At 35.5% G+C, this 19,120-nt stretch overlaps 2 protein-coding genes across 5 annotated transcripts in view; one reads left to right on the top strand and one right to left on the bottom strand.

Moving 5' to 3' along the window:
- LOC127431964 (cullin-2-like) overlaps nucleotides 1-14,237 on the bottom strand; it is a 31,887-nt gene extending 17,650 nt beyond the window's left edge. For 2 of the 4 annotated variants that reach the window (XM_051682659.1, XM_051682655.1), the window contains exons 1-7: nucleotides 14,064-14,237; nucleotides 12,078-12,215; nucleotides 11,515-11,617; nucleotides 11,321-11,415; nucleotides 4,683-4,788; nucleotides 4,420-4,502; nucleotides 198-294 (exon numbers count right to left, since the gene is read on the bottom strand). In XM_051682659.1, the coding sequence (XP_051538619.1) occupies nucleotides 198-294; nucleotides 4,420-4,502; nucleotides 4,683-4,788; nucleotides 11,321-11,415; nucleotides 11,515-11,617; nucleotides 12,078-12,196 (603 nt within the window). In that variant the 5' untranslated portion in view covers nucleotides 12,197-12,215; nucleotides 14,064-14,237. Of the gene's footprint in view, nucleotides 1-197; nucleotides 295-4,419; nucleotides 4,503-4,682; nucleotides 4,789-11,320; nucleotides 11,416-11,514; nucleotides 11,618-12,077; nucleotides 12,216-12,371; nucleotides 12,569-13,875; nucleotides 13,956-14,063 lie in introns of those variants that run through there. The other 2 variants (XM_051682657.1, XM_051682658.1) reach the window with 2 other exon arrangements.
- A 925-nt stretch (nucleotides 14,238-15,162) lies between these two features.
- Nucleotides 15,163-19,120, top strand: part of LOC127431963 (zinc finger protein 271-like) — a 30,147-nt gene continuing 26,189 nt past the window's right edge. Inside the window, exon 1 of the mRNA XM_051682654.1 lies at nucleotides 15,163-15,181. The gene's annotated coding sequence lies outside the window, so the exon portion shown is untranslated. The remainder of the gene's footprint in view (nucleotides 15,182-19,120) is intronic.

A 19,120-nucleotide genomic window follows, 5' to 3' on the forward strand; every position in this document is an offset into this window, starting at 1 on the left:
ATGTTTTCTACGATTAAACACTGAGTTTAAATGTATTTGCTAAGGTGTATGTAAACTTCTGACTTCAACTGTATATACACTGTGTATATATATATCTATATATCTATATATATATATATATATAATAATTTGGTTGAGTACTTTCCATATTTGTATGAATCTCTGTCATACTATTATGCAGCCCGACAGACACTCACCTTTAGAGGAAACTTTTTCTTGTACTGTTCAACATGAACAAAGGAGTTGATAACCCCATGGATTACTTTCTGATTTGGGTCCTCCCCACATCGGTCGCTACAAAAACAACATTAAAAGTGAACAAAATTAGAAATATACCCACAAACAAGCACACATGGCATGCAAAAAAGAATCTGCTCTGTTAATATGTACCGGTAGTTCTGACCTGAAATACAATCAATAAAATATATTTATGATAGCCAGGCTCCTTACTAAGAACAGGTAGACACAATCATATTTTATAAAATCACACATAAAAAATAAAAATAAAAACATTGGCGCAGACAATATTATAAAACGGGTAGTTTGGCTCTTATTGTGAAAAAAAATCTTATTGTTCTTACTAAAATAATATAAAAATTACCATACATTAATTTTAGTTTTAGTTTTGGGGTGCAGAGTATGTTATAAAATTTGAATTCTTTACAGCCCACCTTAATTAAACATTAAAATATTCATCTAAATAGCAATTACACTAAACAGCCCTGAGAAATTTAACAGCAATGTATACATTTAAATGATTTCAGTTAAAGCTGAAATTTGTAACTTTTTCAGTTTTAAAATACTTTCTATTATCACAGCTTAATATGCAGAGACAACTAGAAGTAAGCCATGCATACGGTAATTTTCTAGAAAACTGTAAACACTGTGTATCTGTGGCACTATAAAAAACTGTGTTTGTTTTGAGCGACCCATTTAGACCTATCTGACAGTTTGAACAATAGCACATGAGGGGCGTATTCGGAAAGCTGTTTTGAAAACATTGTTTATTTTTGCAATTCCTTTTGCACTAGTGTCACAGAAATCAGCTTTAATGCACTAAAATACTGAAACTAAAATAAAGACTAAATATACTGAAACTAAAAAAATAAATAAAACTAACAGTCATAAGAGTGAAAAAGAAAGTTTTTATTAAAATGATCAATTGAAAATAAAATAGAACTAAAAACTAAATAAAAAATATAAAACTATTTTAACCCCTTAAACTTTATGGCAGGGTTTCCGTTAGCCGGTAAATACTGATTTTTGATCATTAAAACGTCCCAGTGTCCGACAAATTCAAAAGTACGCGGCAAATTGCAGTTTAGCTTTTTGCTTTGGCCTTTGTTAGTTTTGAATGTTTTTTTTTTTTGTTTTTTTTTATTAGACACTAATTCCATTAATGCTGTTTTTTTTATTTTTATGGAAAATTTGCTATTATGAAGAAACTTTTATTGTTCATTTGACTTGATTGTGTCATAATTGTATTGCATATAATGCACAGTTCATCACATAATATAAACAGGGTTCGTACAGATGCTTCAAAGTTCAACTCAAGGACATTTCAAGCACATTTTAATTTATTTTCAAGGACTATGCTCGAGATGTCATTAAAACACATTTTTATTTTGTTAATTTTAAATAAAAATATTGTATTCATTCAGTTCATTTATTTTTATAAAACACTAATTAATACAAGTATAACAATGAGCATCTTTAATTACATATTCTCACAGTAACAATTCTTGGTTCATTCATGACTGAATTGATGTGCAATTGTAGTGTGCTCCCTTAAAATGTACTTCGCTTTCCAACAAAAGTGAATAACTGTGTCCGTAAACAGTAATCCGTATGACTCGTGCCGTGTTCCATGTTTTCTAAAGTCACACAACAGATTCATGAGAGGAACTGACCCAAATTGCAAATGCGTCATTCTCAAAAAAATCTTGACTTTGCAACTTATAAAATATTGAAATTTTCCGTTCAGTTCAGCTTTTGCCCATAAACGCTGAGGGTAAACATTTTGAAAACATGTTGACATTATTTTTATTCATAAAGGACAACTTGGCTGTTGTTCTTTCTTTTATTATTTAATTTAGTTTCATGAACGAAGCAAGTTAACACTAAGTTAACACTAATGAGGGTTCAATGGGGTACAACATCAAATATTTTTGTGTGAAAATATTAGTTAAAATGTGAATTAATAACTTTTTAACATGTTGGGAAAAATCACTATATGCATATTTCACTATATGCACAGCCTCTGAACTTTGACCTTAAAAATGATTTGTATTTATAATGTATTTTTAAAAAAAAAGTAAAAAAAAAAAAAGGTTTTAACATTGATAACACCAATGCCATGAAATCAATGGACAAACATTCTTTTTAAATTATTTAAATTATTAATAATAATTTTGTTTTGCTTTTTTGCACACTTGTTCGGCCTTGCACTAACGTTTGTATTAAAAATAAGTACAAAATAAACACAAATAACATTAAATGTCATAGAGGTGGTGTACCAGATGAAGGGGACATGGATTTTTTTTTTTAAGCAGTTGACAATTTCAAATATATTTTCTACAAAATGTGCAAAACAGAGTCAAGCCATTTCATATCATTAAAGGTTAGGTTATAGAATGATACCTTTTGTTTTAATAAAATGTTTTTGCTATTAGAAAGCTTTTTCATGACTTTTGGTGCTGCCAAAAGTAACAGGTCTCACGTGACAGCGCCATCTGTGCGCTGCTTCAGCAGTGGTCTGGACCTCTGCCCATATGTTTAAAAAGAATCGGCTCATAAGAGTCATTTGTTCGTCAGTTTGACTCTACTGGTCGCGTTTCTTGCTGCACACGAAACTGAATAGCGCGTCTCAAAACACTGTCGCAGTGTGTTAGTACAGTGTTTCGTCTGCACCAGCAGAAGAATGTACAGTATGTTTTTGAACCGTTAGCAGACCGACAGACATGAAAATCATCCGGTATTTTTTTATTTATTTTTATTTAAGCGGTTGTGAATAAGCATACAGCACACAGATGGCTATTTTCAAGGGTTTTCCAGGACTTTAATTAGAAAAAGCCAAATTCAAGTACTTCAAGCACCTTGTACGAACCCTGTATAAACACCGAAGTGATATGATCGGAATTTTTCAAATTTGTCCGGTAAGCTTTATAATTCCCGGACACATTGGCCGGCACCAACATTTCTTATTAGGAAACTGTGCTCTATGGACCCGCCGGTGGTTCCGTGGCCAGAGCCATGGAAATTAATTTTGTCTTGCCCCTACTTTTCTTTTTTTTAAAAATGCTAAAAACTGGGTTACAGCGAGGCACTTGGAAGTGAATGGGGCCAATCCACAAATGTTAAAAGTTGCACTATTTCAAAAGTATAGTCACAAGATATAAACAATATGCATGTAATCATGATTTTAGTGTGATAAAATTGCTTACTAACCTTTTCTGTGTAAAGTTATAGCCAATTTTACAACTTCATTACCATGACAATATAATATCTTAAAACCCCAAAACTACTGTAAAAATTATGATTTAAACAACTTTAAAGCTCAAATAATATATGGGTTTTAACAGAAGAATGTAAGTGCTTTTATAAAATTATAAGTTTCACATTTCTGCCTTTAAACCCTCCAAAAAATTCCCCCATTCACTTCCATTGTAAGTGCCTCACTGTAACCTCCATTTTTGCTTTTTATAAAAAAAAAGGAGGGATGAGTCTAAATAAATTTTTGTGGTAATCAACATGCGACACAAATGCTGTCAATTGACCTTAACTTGTATTAAACCCGGAATATTCCTTTAAAAACGTTGCGTCACAAATGAGCGCCACCTAGAGGTGATGATGTAGAAATATGAATATGAATATAAACGTATTTCACATAGCACTTAAATAGGCAAGTCATATATCAAATGAAAGCTCTCATTCTCAGGAATGTGTATAGTTTATTTTCTTTGCCCTAACACCACAGTTTGAATGATTATCAAAAGAATCACAAAGTGAAATATGATCTTTGTAAGGTAACAAAAACAAATGTCTCATGTCTGCACTTATTACTGCTTCTGTAAGTCCCAAATAGCCACAAACTCTATATCAACTCTAACCTTAGGTTGTTTTCTTTAAAATGGGCCATTTTTTTACTTGTCTGTGAGCTTGCTTAGATAAATAATCCGAAATTATTTCTCAGATGTCCAGAAAAAAATTAGGAGTCCAGCAGAAATTGAGAATTGAGCTTTTAGTCCATTCATAGACCGAGATATTAGATAAAACAGTTAGACCATGCGTTATAGTGATTTTACCATGGTTAAATGGGGTTTCTTGTCGTGCAACTTAATATGTGTAAAATAACTAAAACACACCCTCATGGATTTATTATTGCGTCAACATAATATCAGGTTAAAGACTTTCACCTACTTTTTGATCTCTTTCAGAAGCATTCCAATGAGCATGGGTTGAAGAGGCTCAATCATTAACTTCCGCCACATGTCAAGTGCAAGCTAAGAGCACAACACAAGAAGTCCTTATGAATACTTAATTATTAAAAGTGCATAAATAGCAAGGAAGAAAACACAATTACAGCCAAAATCCAAACCAACCACATCAAAAAGATGAATTTAACAGCCTATTGAAATCCATAAAATGAAATGTGTTGCATCTGGTTGGGTAACTGTGCATACCTCTCCGATCTCCATTAACGGCTCATTCATATCCACTCCTCCATAACCATACTGCAGGTCTGCTTCAGTCAACTTGTTCTTCTTAATAAACTGTGTGTTAAGGTACCTGCAATATGTAAAATCACAAAAACAAGCACAGTTGCTATTATTGTAGATAAATGCAAGCATATGTTGATGCACATTAAAGCCGCAGCATCAGTTCAGTAGCTGCTTGTTTTCACAGCTGACCGGGATCAGCAGGACAGTGATGGGATTCAGTCCAGCATGATGAACTCAAGCAGAAACTGACAACAGCACTTGGCGAGGCTGAGATTTGTGTGCCAGAGAAACAATAATCAGTGCACTGAATGCAACACATGAAACGGAATCTTTCAGATCAGTAACGCTGACTTCAGATAAAAGGAAAAAACAAATCAAAAGTTGATGACATCATAACAAATCCTTTCTAAAAAGCTCCATATTTTCCTCTTCAGTTAATTAGCAAATGCACAACCATTCCTACCATATTAAAATAATTACCATTTATCACTCTCTACATTATATGTTGATTTAATTATAAGTGTATGCTCTATAGAATTCTGTTCTGTATGAGTGTATTGTTTTCTCTATGTTCTTCCCAATTCTCTTTGCAGGCCCTGCATTCCAGATTGGTCTGGGTGCCATGTAACCTTGAGGAAATAAGATATGGCCTGTCTGTTCTCTCTATTCATTTTTGTCTCATTTTTTGTAAGAAGACATGTGATTTTGGGTGGAATTCACTAAGAATGAATTGTGCCTGGTAAAAGCACCATGGTTAAGCCAAGCGTACACTACACGACTTGCAGTCGGCGCCCTACGACTCACAGTCCATTCATCAACGACTGAGGCTATGTGTACACCTGGTATTAAGATGCGTTTTTGGGTGATCCGATCAAAACACGCGAGACATCACCATTACACCTGACCGTTTATTTTGACCACTTGTGTTCAGATTTCGTGGAGAGGGTCTCTGATTTCATGAGGACATACCTCAAACATTACATCTGTGTTTTACTAAATGAAAATACAGCGCAAAAAAGTAAAAGACGAGAAAGCAAAATGCTACAAACCGGCGAACAGTTTCTATTAATTATTCGCAAACATGATGTTTAGAGCAGAATTATGAGTTATTTTAGTGCAGTACCTGTAACTGTGCTTCTAATGTGCGTGCTACGCATATCTGTGTCCCTATTGTACATGTTCATACATTTGCTTTTTTAAATTTTCACATCGTATGCTTATTTCCCTTTAAATCCGCACATAACCGGCGAAAAACTGCCATTACAGCTACCTTTAGCGTCATCCTGTTTCAAACGGATGCATCTTAAAATGAAGATAACGAAATTCATCCACAAACTCGCTCAATTTATTCTAGATAACATGTCAACAAACATGAGAGAACGGCCGTTTTCGCACTTATTGGCACGATTTGCAAAGGAATAAAATAACAGCTGAAAATATAAAAAACAGTAAGTAGGGAGATGTGGATGATTTTATATTTTATTTTCTAATTATTTTTGTCTCCTGCTACCCAATACCTTGCTCTCCTTTTTCAACAAATATGAAAGAATGTGTCCGCGCCCATTTTGCTATTTGCAACAGGAAAATGTTAAATAAAACAGCTGAAATAACAAAGACAGGGGGGGTCTTCAAAAAAAAAAACTTTTTTTTTGTCTTCTGCTTCCTAATAACTTGCCCTCCTCTTGCGCTCTCTCTAGATTTCATTTACTGTGGCTCATTGTCGGTCTCGCTCATCGGGACAGTGCGCACACCTGAAGACAAGATGCCTAGATATCAATCGGTTTTGAAAACTGTCGCAGCATCTGGGACTAGTCTCGGCATGTCGCAGGAGTGCACACACAACAACTCTGTTCGTCGTAAGATCCGACACTTCTTGTCGCAGACCAGTTGCCGACTCAAAACATCAAAGGAGACGAGGTTGACTCGTGTAATGTACACTAGGCTTTTGTGAATAAGATGCAGGTTTTTGCGCTGAAATACCACACATAAAAGTGGCGCAACTGTTTAGTGAATTCGCCCCTGTGTTTTTGTTAATGGAGTGCCAATCAAATTAATTTCTTGGAAATCACAAGTAGAGAGGCCCAACAATTAGGGATGCACCGATCCAATACCTGGATTGATTTCGGTCTGACAAGCCCAATCCAATTCAGATAATGCGTGTTAATAATGGTTGTTACCAAAATATGAACCATTAAAAAAACATAAAAATCATCCATATGACTCGTGCATTTTATTTAACATTTCTTGAAGACATACAATAGTTTTGTGAATCACAAAATAATTGTTTCATAAATATACAGTCTGCATGCGCAGCACGCTTCACTGAATGAGTGCTGCTGTTGACACATTCATAGCACGTGCGGATTTTCATAGGGCCACAGAGACAGTTTTTTTTAAATAGTTTAAGAAAATTTACCTATGAATGGCTTACTTACAGTGGACTCTGCATATTAAGATGGATAGGATAAAGTATTTTAAAACCAAAAAAAGTTACATACTTCTGCTTTACAACAACTTACAAAAATATTTAAGTTAACTGGGTTCCAAAAAAATAACTGTGTGATTAAAAGGTGGACTGATATCCTATTACAAGTAAAGTGAACAACAACCAAAAAAATAAGTCCAAATACAAACTTAAAAATAAATGTGCAAAGATAACTGGGTTTTTTTTCTACTGAAAACCTTCACTGGAATTACTGTTAATCTTATCACGTGGCTTGTTGAGTGCGTTACCACGGAGACCTAGCGCGTGTGGAGGCTTCACGCTATTCTCTGCGGCATCCATGCACAACTCGCCACGTGCCCCACCGAGAGCGAACCACATTACAGCGACAACGAGGAGGTTACCCCAACTTGACTCTACCCACCCTTGCAACCAGGCCAATTGGTTGCTTAGGAAGCCTGACTGGAGTCACTCAGCATGCCCTGGATTTGAACTTGTGACTCCAGGTGTGGTAGTCAGCATCTTTACTTGCTGAGCTACCCAGGCCCCCTTTTATATATGTTTTATAAATAAATAATGTGTAATTAGTAGGACTGAAATGATTAGTCGATGTTATCGACAACGTCAACAATAAAAAAAATTGTCATCAAAAATTTCCATTGTCGAATAGTCGTTTGATCTTATTTAACGTAATATGAGATCATATTAAACTGTAACGATGATGCGCGAGAGCAGCACTGCAGCTCGCGCCTGACTGAGGAGAGGAAGAATTACACAGCTCACAGTCCAGATGCACTCTAAACTTTCCAAACAGCTTCAGGTGATGTAGATTGCAAAGTATGAGGGAATTATACAAAAATACCAAATAAGTAAATACAGAAGCACTCTTGTTGTAGAATAAGCGGAGCCGTAGTTCTTTAAAGGAAACACCCCGCCATTACATCTTAAATGCAGTTATATATAATGCGTTATAGCTTTATTAAAGTTCAAATAATACGGAAGCAGATCATGTAAATAACTACAAACTCTGAAACTGGCATTTCTCTGTGCGGTCAGTGCCTCTTCTATGAGTTGCGCGAAGTGTCCCGATCTAAGGGGAGAGATTGAAACTGCACTCGGCTGAGGCACCCTCTGTCACGTCGACGCTCATCCCTCGAGCACGCACGCTTAATGCAGCTAGATTATAACGTAATGACTCGCGACTTATTGAGTCATAATATATGTCACTGTGCATTTCTTATCGTGAAGAAAATTGCCAATACGCAGCTTTATTAATAAGAGAGATTTTTTTTTTTCGTGTTAAAGATGGATTGAAGTGAACAGAAAGGTGAGAGAGGGTAGTCTTCACCCCATTATACACTGCAACAAAATATGTTTTTGATTTGTTTTTGTTTTGGCTTGTTTTCCAATATAAATATCTAAAACTCATTTAAAACAACTTACATTTTCTTTAGCAGCTATACTGCAGAATAAAAAAATTGTTATCTGAGAATGTGGAATATAATATTAAAAATACAAATATTTAAAAATGTCTAAAAATCCTTTAAAAAAAGATGCATTCACCTGAGAAGCAGCATATGAAATATTTAGACTTGCTTTTAGAGAATAAATCTTGAATATAAGTATATTTTGTCTTTACAGCACTCGCAGAAGTATAACCAAGTGAAAAAACACACTTACAGTTGTGCTCGAAAGTTTGCATACCCTGGCAGAAATTGTGAAATTGTGGCATTGATTTTGAAAATATGACTGATCATGCTTTTATTTAAGGACAGTGATCATATGAAGCCATTTATTATCACATAGTTGTTTGGCTCCTTTTTAAATCATAATGATAACAGAAATCACCCAAATGGCCCTGATCAAAAGTTTACATACCCTTGAAAGTTTGGCCTTGTTACAGACACACAAGGTGACACTCACAAGTTAAAATGGCAATTAAAGGTTAATTTCCCACACCTGTGGCATTTTAAATTGAAATTAGTGTCTGTGTATAAATAGTCAATGTGTTTGTTAGCTCTCACGTGGATGCACTGAGCAGGCTAGATACTGAGCCATGTGGAGCAGAAAAGAACTATCAAAAGACCTGCGTAACAAGGTAATCGAACTTTATAAAGAAGGAAAAGGATATAAAAATATATCCAAAGCCTTGAAAATGCCAGTCAGTACTGTTCAATCACTTAAGAAGTGGAAAATTCGGGGATCTCTTGATACCAAGACAAGGTCATGTAGACCAAGAAAGATTTCAGCCACAACTGCCAGAAGATTTGTTCGGGATACAAAGAAAAACCCACAGGTAACCTCAGGAAAAATACAGGCTGCTCTGGAAAAAGACGTTGTGGTTGTTTCAAGGAGCACAATACGACGATTCTTGAACAAAAATGAGCTGCATGGTCGAGTTGCCAGAAAGAAGCCTTTACTGTGCCAATGCCACAACAAAGCCCGGTTACAATATGCCCGACAACACCTTGACACGCCTCACAGCTTCTGGCACACTGTAATTTGGAGTGACGAGAACAAAATAGAGCTTTAAGGTCACAACCAGAAGCGCTTTGTTTGGAGAGGGGTCAAAAAGGCCTATAGTGAAAAGAATACCATCCCCACTGTGAAGCATGGTGGTGGCTCACTGATGTTTTGGGGGTGTGTGAGCTCTAAAGGCACAGGGAATCTTGTGAAAATTGATGGCAAGATGAATGCAGCATGTTATCAGAAAATATTCGCAGACAATTTGCATTCTTCTGCATGAAAGCTGCGCATGGGATGCTCTTGGACTTGCTATCACAACAATGACCCTAAGCACAAGACCAAGTTGACCCTCCAGTGGTTACAGCAGAAAAAGGTGAAGGTTCTGGAGTGGCCATCACAGTCTCCTGACCTTAATATCATCGAGCCACTCTGGGGAGATCTCAAACGTGCGGTTCATGCAAGACTACCAAAGACTTTGCATGACCTGGAGGCATTTTGCCATGACGAATGGGCAGCTATAACACCTGCAAAAATTTGGGGCCTCATAGACAACTATTACAAAAGACTGCACGCTGTCATTGATGCTAAAGGGGGCAATACACAATATTAAGAACTAAGGGTATGTAGACTTTTGAACAGGGGTCATTTCATTTTTTTCTTTGTTGCCATGTTTTGTTTTATGATTGTGCCATTCTGTTATAACCTACAGTTGAATATGAATCCCATAAAAAGTAATAGAAATGTGTTTTGCCTGCTCACTCATGTTTTCTTTAAAAATGGTACATATATTACCAATTCTCCAAGGGTATGCAAACTTTTGAGCACAACTGTATATACAAAATACATTTATATTTAAGATACATTCTCTTAAAGCAATTAATATCTTATATGTTGCTTCTCAAGTAAATGTATCTTGTTTTAAGGATTTTTAGACAAATTTAAATGGAAAACAGACAAAAACACTTGATAATAGGATTTTTTGCAGTGAATTTCTTTACTGAATTCAACTTAATAAAAAGTTTTTTTTTCCCCTTTAATTCAGTGAATGTCATTTAGAGGTATTTTTAAAAGATGATTTGGTCCACTTTATTGTTAGTAAGCACATTTAATATAACCTTTTAAGTCAGGCACAAGCTGAATAATCGGTTAAGAGCTAATGATTAATCTTTGCAATAATCGCCGAATAGTCGAATAATCATTCTAATAATTGTTAGATTAATCGATAATCAAAATAATCGTTAGTTGCAGCCCTAGTAGTTAGAGGTTTGTGTTTCTTTACACATAAAAGAGTACCCCCAATCACTTCCACACAGTCATAGATATTCTAACTAATTTTGGGGGGGGGGGACACTTGGGAGGGAAAGAAGAATGGTATCAGTGCATCCCTACCCACAATTCCTTCCAGAACATACCCCCAAGGTCAATGTAAATGATTACTTTCAAAGTTTAAAGGTCAGTGTTTTTAGGCCAGATTTATAATGGCCATTAAACGGTAAGGGTTAAAGACTAAGAACCAATTAGCCAAGTAAGGCAATTAGCAAATAAGAATTCCCCATCGAGGGCCCACACCAACAGGCACAAGCATTAAAAATGAACATCATTAATCAAGCAGAAATTCTGAAAAGTCACTCCAATAAGCTTTCACAATTCAAGTACTTCAAAAGAATGTACAAATCCCAGCTGAACTTACCTGTATAAGCAATCCATATATTCAGCACCTTTGCTGTATTCCTCCCAATATCTGTGATACATCACTAAAACCTTCTCCTCGGATTCCAGCACTCTCTGTAAGAGACACAGTACAATGTCCATATAAAAACCTCCACAATCAGATACTGAATCAATACAATGCCAGCTTAAGCCAACAGCATCTTCCATGCTTACCTTGAACAACTGCCTGACGTGATTTTCCAGGAACACCTTTGTCTCAGTGTACAGTCTTTCACCTAAGGGCTCTGGATATGCAACACACAGTGCATATATGTCACTGAAGTCCTTGTTAAGGAGATTTTGGCGTAGGATATGACACGAGGAGAACCAGCAAGAAAAACAATGACAATTAGGTTAATACATGTTCTGGTGGGTTTGGGCAAATTCCTACCCATTAAGTATGAAATAGAAACAGTGAGGCTTGCCTTAGCCAATACCACAAATAATTCACATCAATGCAGTGCATGATACAAGCCGGAAACTTCTTCCTTTATAGAGGTCAATTAATGAATGATACTGATACTACTACACTCAAAGCGCTAATAAAACTAGGTAGCGCATTATATGAAATAGGCAAAGAACCATTTAAAACAAATAAGACTATGTGCCCTCTTAAAATAGACAAATTAAATTATGATCACAAGAATCTTAAAAAGGAAGGGAGAAAGAGGAAGCGGTTCCTCTAAATCAGGACATATCTGTGTCTATTTGAGCTTGATTCATCTCGTGCAGGATACGAGAAGCGGTCGTTCCATGTTGCTCTCTCCACGTAATCGAGCATCACAACAGCCCTGATTGTCGTAAGGAGCTTGTTCCACGTCTCGTCGAAATCCACCACCCGCGGTTTTAAGGACATGGTGTAGCTTCGGTTTCAACTGGAGGGGAATGATATGAAAAAAACAGGTGACAATGAATTCAATACAAGGTGCCCACAGCTTTTGACCAATGAATTTCCATTATTTTTACATGACTTTTCCAACTTGTTTGTGATTAGGCTACAGGAAACGACTTCTAATATTGATTTTATCCACCTTTTTCCTGAACGCAGAAGTGTTCAACGGTTCGCCTGTTTTCAATTTCTGGTCTCCAGTGTTTTCACCCACATCAGCATTTATTCTTAGCAGGTAAAGGATTACATTTGTAGAAGTTGTCCAAAAGCATGTGGCTCTATAGCACCGATACTTCACAGAGTCCAGATGACCATTTTTTCATTTTGACAGTGCCTCACCTGAGTAGATGACATGAAGCGATGGTCCGAGGTTAGTTACGTTGATATCATTGACTACTTTGAGTTGTTATTACAGCCAACAACTGCACAAGTTGAGTGTGAAATTCATTTTTACTCCAAATAACACTTAAATGGTTGTTGTACTCAGCATGAATCGCTCATTTCGGTTAGTTTTACATTGCGTCTCAAAGCCAGAAACCGAAAACAGGAAATTAAAATCATTATGACGCCGCCCAGTTGTTGCTCAGTAAAACTGTGTATAGGGATGTGCACGAGTAATCGACTAATCGAGTACTCATTCTGCACCAACTAATTGACTATTACAAATACTTCTCGAAAACTGCAAATTGATTTGCACATTTGCTGCCATCAGCAATGCTGAATCATACTGTACTTTCCCTTGGAACGTCTCAGCAAATCTCGCAGTTACAACTGCGTCATTAATGCATTGACAACTGTAATGAAATGCAATGAAGAAAATACATTTATTTTGAAACCGTTCTTGGTAACATTTTTTAATAAAACAAAATGTAAATTTCTTTTTTCATCGGGCACTTTATTAGGACCATAGTGTTACTAATAAAGTGCTCAGTGAGTGTGTGTGTGTGTGTGTGTGTGTGTGCATATTTTTAGAGTATCACCATCCGCTAATAACAATGCCTGATTGGCTGGTTAACAGAAATGTCCAAGTCAATCTACCAACATCTTTATCAGTGGATTACAATGATATTTGGTGATTTCAAATAGCTTTAAGAAAATATTTTGAATACATATGGTGTTCAATGTTTGTTTTCAGCCATTTTGCTAAGTTAAATTGTATTGTACCTCTACATTATTGCAGCCAACCTACTCTCTAGAAATCAGCACTGGTATCGGCTATTGAAAAACCCATATTAAAAGCAACAGAATTAAAGAGAAATGAATTACTACAGCAACAGATTGTCATAATAGTCTAGATCAAGTGATAATAAAGTCTACATGAGAGCTTCATAATCTCAGTGTCAACATCTCAAATATCTGTCAAGCCACATTAAAACATGAATAACACCTGATCTATACAAATATATCCATAAACATGTCGAAAATAAGCTCTTTCAGTCTCATCAAATGATTTTACACCTACAATAGCCTAAATCCGCAATTACAAATGTTTAGAGTCAAGACCAAACTGCAGAGGCCTAGTTACACAGTTTCAATGACATGATTTGATCACAACATAACTCTTCAGGCTATTATCAGCACATGTGATTGAATAACAGCTAAATATGTAAACAAGCGTTTATACGAAATGAGCGTGTGTTTATTACTTAAATAAAGTGTTGTGGAGGAGAAACACGAGCTAACGTCTGTGCTAACATCACCGGAGATCACTCACACTCACTTACACACACACACACACACACACACACATACACACTCACTCACTCACTCACACACACACACACACACACACACTCACTCACTCACTCACTCACTCACACAAACACACACACACCTGAGATTGAGAAAGCAATGCTACGCTGCGGGTCCAGGCCGGTCAGGCGGCTCGGGTGTGTTGGGTGTTGCTGGGGTGTCGTCGGGTCACTGTGTCACAGGTATGGGGTTCAGGTGAAGCTGTCACAGACTCGGGGCTCCTCTCTCTCCCTCTACACTTCTGCCATTGCCTTTCACCGACTGCACCACTGCATCAGCTGGAGGGTGGATGAGAGGATATTAACTACGTGTCTCGATATTTTAAATTTATTATGACATAATATGCTTTTTAAATGGTGATTTGTTCTTATATAAAGAATATGCGTGGATGGGATATGTTGTGGATGAAATAAATAGTCATAATATGTCATATTTTGTATCGGACTCCCCTTTTTGTTGGTGGTAGTTCCTAAAAGTACGGTAGCTTGCTGCGGACAAAAGGCGTGACAGAAGCGGCGTGAGATGAGACGGCATTATGAGTTCAGTATCACGAACGGACGAGTCAAAGTGAACAAACGCACTTTTCGTATATGGTATTAATAAAGTAAAATATATAAACAGCCTGTAAAATGAATCATGTTTAAACTATTTCATAATGTACCGTGAAAGTTGGTAGAAAGTGAAAGAACAAAATACAAGACACTGTTTATTGACAAGGATTTATGAATAATACTTTTTGGTGAAATATAATTTAAAGTAAAAAATAAAAAGCCATTTCCACAACTTTTCAGCAATGATTTAAATAAAGTAGTAAATTGTGAAACACAAAGCGGAAAATACCTCTAAATATTTTTTTACTTTAAATATCCACTTTCACATTCACATCTGAAAGTCACATGTGGCGGCTGTTTAGTTTCACTTTCACACCTGAAAGTGAAAGTGGAGATTTAGAGTAAAAATGGCATAAATATTGATCTATTTCTAACCCACACCTATCATATCACTTTTGAAGACATGGATTCTACCACTGGAGTCATATGGATTACTTTTATGCTGCCTTAATGTGCATTTTGGAGCTTCAAAGTTCTGGTCACTATTCACTTGCTTTGTATGGACCTACAGAGCTGAGATATTCTTCTAAAATCTTTGTTTGTGTTCTACAGAAGAAAGAGAGCTGTACACATCTGGGATAGCATGAAGGTGAGCAAATGATGAGAGAATTTCATTTTTTGGTGAACTATCCCTTTAACTCTACACCCCATGTTTGTAGCACTTCCTATTTGTGGATATTTTTAAGAAGTGATGATGGGCTATTTAAATTTTAGTTGGAATAATGAAATTCACAAAATTCTTATGTTGGAATTCTTATGTTTTTAACTAGGTGTTTAAAACTAATACAAACCACCAACTAACCACTACTAAACTAAAATAACCACTACTTGAGAAAACAAGAATGTAGTACATCAGCATGATAGTGCATGTCAGTGTTGACTATGCAAATTAGAGCTTCTAATAAACTGTGCCAAAATATGTTGCTAAAAGAATTATTTGTACACCAGCCTGAAGAAGGGAGAATGTACCACCAACATAACTGATGCAAAACAATTTGAAATTGTACCAATACTCAAATAAAATATTATAATTTTTTGCAAATTGTCATAACCATGTAATACACATATGTGACACTGAAAGACAAAACTCCAGGCATCAGAAGCAGAAGATGTGTAATAATTTATGATGTTAGGCCAAAATATGTGCGGCTATATACAAAAGGAAATTCTGGATAAACATCCCAACAACTAATAAATATGCAATTTTTTCAATAACATCATAAGTTTTACATGAGCTCAATGCATATCTCACCTTGTCTCACTGATGTTTTGTTTAAATCAAGGTCTGTATTTATTCTAATAGCATGCACAAAAACATTGTTATTGTAATAGCCTTTATTGTTCTCAGACATTAAAACAGTACAGTGCACCCCAAAAGTACTTGGACAATGTTATCACATTAGATTGCATGTTACTGCATTTGTGTATTGCATATATTTTGTGCAGGTGTGTAAAGTACTTGAGTAATTATACTTCATTACTATACTTAAGCATTATTTTTAGGGATTTGTACTTTACTCGAGTGCAATTTCAACTGAATACTTAATTACATTTTCAAAGAAAAATAGTACTTTTTACTCCTTACAATTTTATTTAGACTTGAAAAGTACTCGTTACACTTTTGCAGGTCATATTCTTCCGTCTTACCTTAATACTAATAAACCAATCGAATTGCACTGATGCCCCAGTTTAAGTTAAATGTTATTTAGTCCGCCAATTAGGTCAGCTTTAACATAAAATGTAATTGGCCACAACATGGTCATTGGTCATTGAGAAGTGACATCACGTCTCATCAATAACCACAACGCACAGCATCTTGACCTGTGTCTGAGACGAATTATAACAATCACTGGCAGAAGAAGATGGATTAACATGACTCAGCTGCGAGCACGTTTCAAGCTCAGTCACCAGAACAAGAGCATCCGTGGCCCTACTAGGGCTGGGCAAAAAATTTTATAATAATTATTATTATTTGTTTAATGTTTTGTTGATTCGATATTGATTCTCAAAAGCCATGGATAGATCTTTTACTCTATCTGCAACCATCCATTGGTTGCTACACACTCTAACGGCGAAATCGTCAGGATTCATATGACTTTTCTAAATTTGGCTAATTTGTGTGATATTGTACGACTGCACTTGTATGATATCATACGACTTTCACTACAGCCACTACAGTCGCTGGACATCATTTCCATCTAATACGCGACAATTACTTGCTTCTGTCACACACACAACAGCTTCCTGTCATGTTTACACACTCTACTGATCAGTTAGGTTTAGATAAGGGGTTTGGGTAAGGGCAGAATATTAATAAGTATGTCCTTAACGCCTCGTGTGCGAAACTCGCGCTTACTTCCGCGTTACACATCTGGGCATTTGCACCTGATGAAATCGTACAAATTTATATGAACGAACTCGTACGAAATCATACGAAATATCCAACTCATAAAATATGTACGAATTTTCGTGAGACTGGGTTGCTCCACTACAATGAGAGGAAATCACTCGCATTTGCAACTACATTTTGTGCTATATTACTAAAAATTTAAATATTTGGCGACTGGCTGGTAAATGTTTAGATTTCACTCACCAGTGAATTAATTGTGTAGTATAGTGGTGGAGTATTCAGCAGCAAGATCCTTTCAATGCATGTTGAGAGTAAAAGTTGTTCCGTGTAATGTGTGTTCAAAGACGAGATGCACGCAACCGATTTGTTAATGAATAATGTCTCTTTTAATACTCTTTCAGTTCTTTGCAGTCAGTTGTTGATAAAAAATAACAAAAAATAAACATTTTATTCTAATCATGCATGGCACAGATGAGATAAAGCCGTTTGTGTCTCTTGTTAACTTTTGCTCATTCACAGAAATGTCGGGTTTCCTTAAAGAGACAGTACGGTTTTTAGCACGCGTTTAGAAACTCAATGCAAATACATGTGAATAGTAAAAAATTATGCAGTTAAACAATAAACATGTAACAAAATATAATATATGGAATATAGTATCATATTTATTGACTAAATACATTGATTTGTTCAGTTTTAAAAAGCTAAAATGTGACATGATGAAAAACTAATAAAATATTATTAGAAAGAAATATATATTTCCGTAATGTACCTAGTAAAAAGGTCCCCTGTATAATACACAGAATTAGCTGAGAGGGAATTTAATTCATATGTAAGCAAAGGGGTCATACACCCATATGAATCGGAATCAAATCAAGAAATCTGTATCAATACCCAGCACTAGGCCCTACCTTAGTGAATTATTTTCCTTTAGTGGAGTTAGTAAGGATTCATACAAGCTGAAATTTCTCCTTTGTCTCCCACTCACCAAGGACATTTTCAAATATCCGCCATCAAATCTGTTTTCATTCTTGCTGTTACTTTTAATTTTTTAATACTTAAGTACAATTTAATGTGGTACTTTTTTACTTTCACTCAAATATGTTTCTAGCTAGATACTTGGACTTTTAAATGAGTAAAATTTTCATTCAGTATCCATACTTTCACTTAAGTATAATTTAAGTACTTTTTACATGTCTGATTTGTGCTTGAGTGTAGCAGTGTTTCTTAATCCTTTCCTGGAGTACCATTAATACTACACATTTCCTGAATACCAAGGCATCCAAAACATATACTTTTCTTAAAGGAATATTCTGGGTTCAATACCAGTTTAGCTCAATCGACAGCATTTGTGGCATAATGTTGATTACAACAAAAATTAATTTCAACTCGTCCCTCCTTTTCTTTAAAAAAAAAAAAAAAAAAAAAAAAAGCAAAAATCTGGGTTAAAATGAGGCACTTACAATGGAAGTGAATGGGGCCAATCCATAAACATTAAAATATTAAAACTCAATTACCATAAAACAAGGTATTACTATGGTATTATTTTAATTATCTTGCAATTGCATTCAAATACCATGGTACATGATGATGGTTAACATTAAATTCAACGTTTTAATGGAAATTTACAAATTTACAACTTCGTTGCCATGACGATGTAATGTCAACAAATACTAAAACCCTAAAATGACGGTAAAAATGACTAATTAAACAACTTTACAGCTCAAATAATACATGAGTTTAAACAGAAGAATTAACGTAAGTGCTTTTATAAAATTATAAGCTTCACATATCTGCCTTTAAATCCTTCAAAAATTGGCCCCATTCACTTCCATTGTAAGTGCCGCACTGTAGCCTCGATTTTTGTTTGTTTGTTTGATTGTTTTTAAAGAAAACTTTTTATTTTTATTTTTTGGTGATGGTGGTAATCAACATTATGCCACAAATGTTGTCGATTGAGCTTCCCAGAATTTTCTATTAGGAAAATGCAATTCTGATTCCTAAATAGTGGTGTACTATTAATGCACTGTATTTGACCGTGTTCTGTTATGTCCGTATGTCCACATTGTTGCATGTTGTAATTTGTAATTGTTTGGTATAAAAATAGTACTAATACATAATAATAAAAAAAAACACTACACATTTTGGATGTGTCCCTTATTTGACACACTCAATTCAGAT

The sequence above is a fragment of the Myxocyprinus asiaticus genome, chromosome 41 (genome assembly GCF_019703515.2).
Source record: "Myxocyprinus asiaticus isolate MX2 ecotype Aquarium Trade chromosome 41, UBuf_Myxa_2, whole genome shotgun sequence".
In the NCBI taxonomy this organism is placed as follows: domain Eukaryota; kingdom Metazoa; phylum Chordata; class Actinopteri; order Cypriniformes; family Catostomidae; genus Myxocyprinus; species Myxocyprinus asiaticus.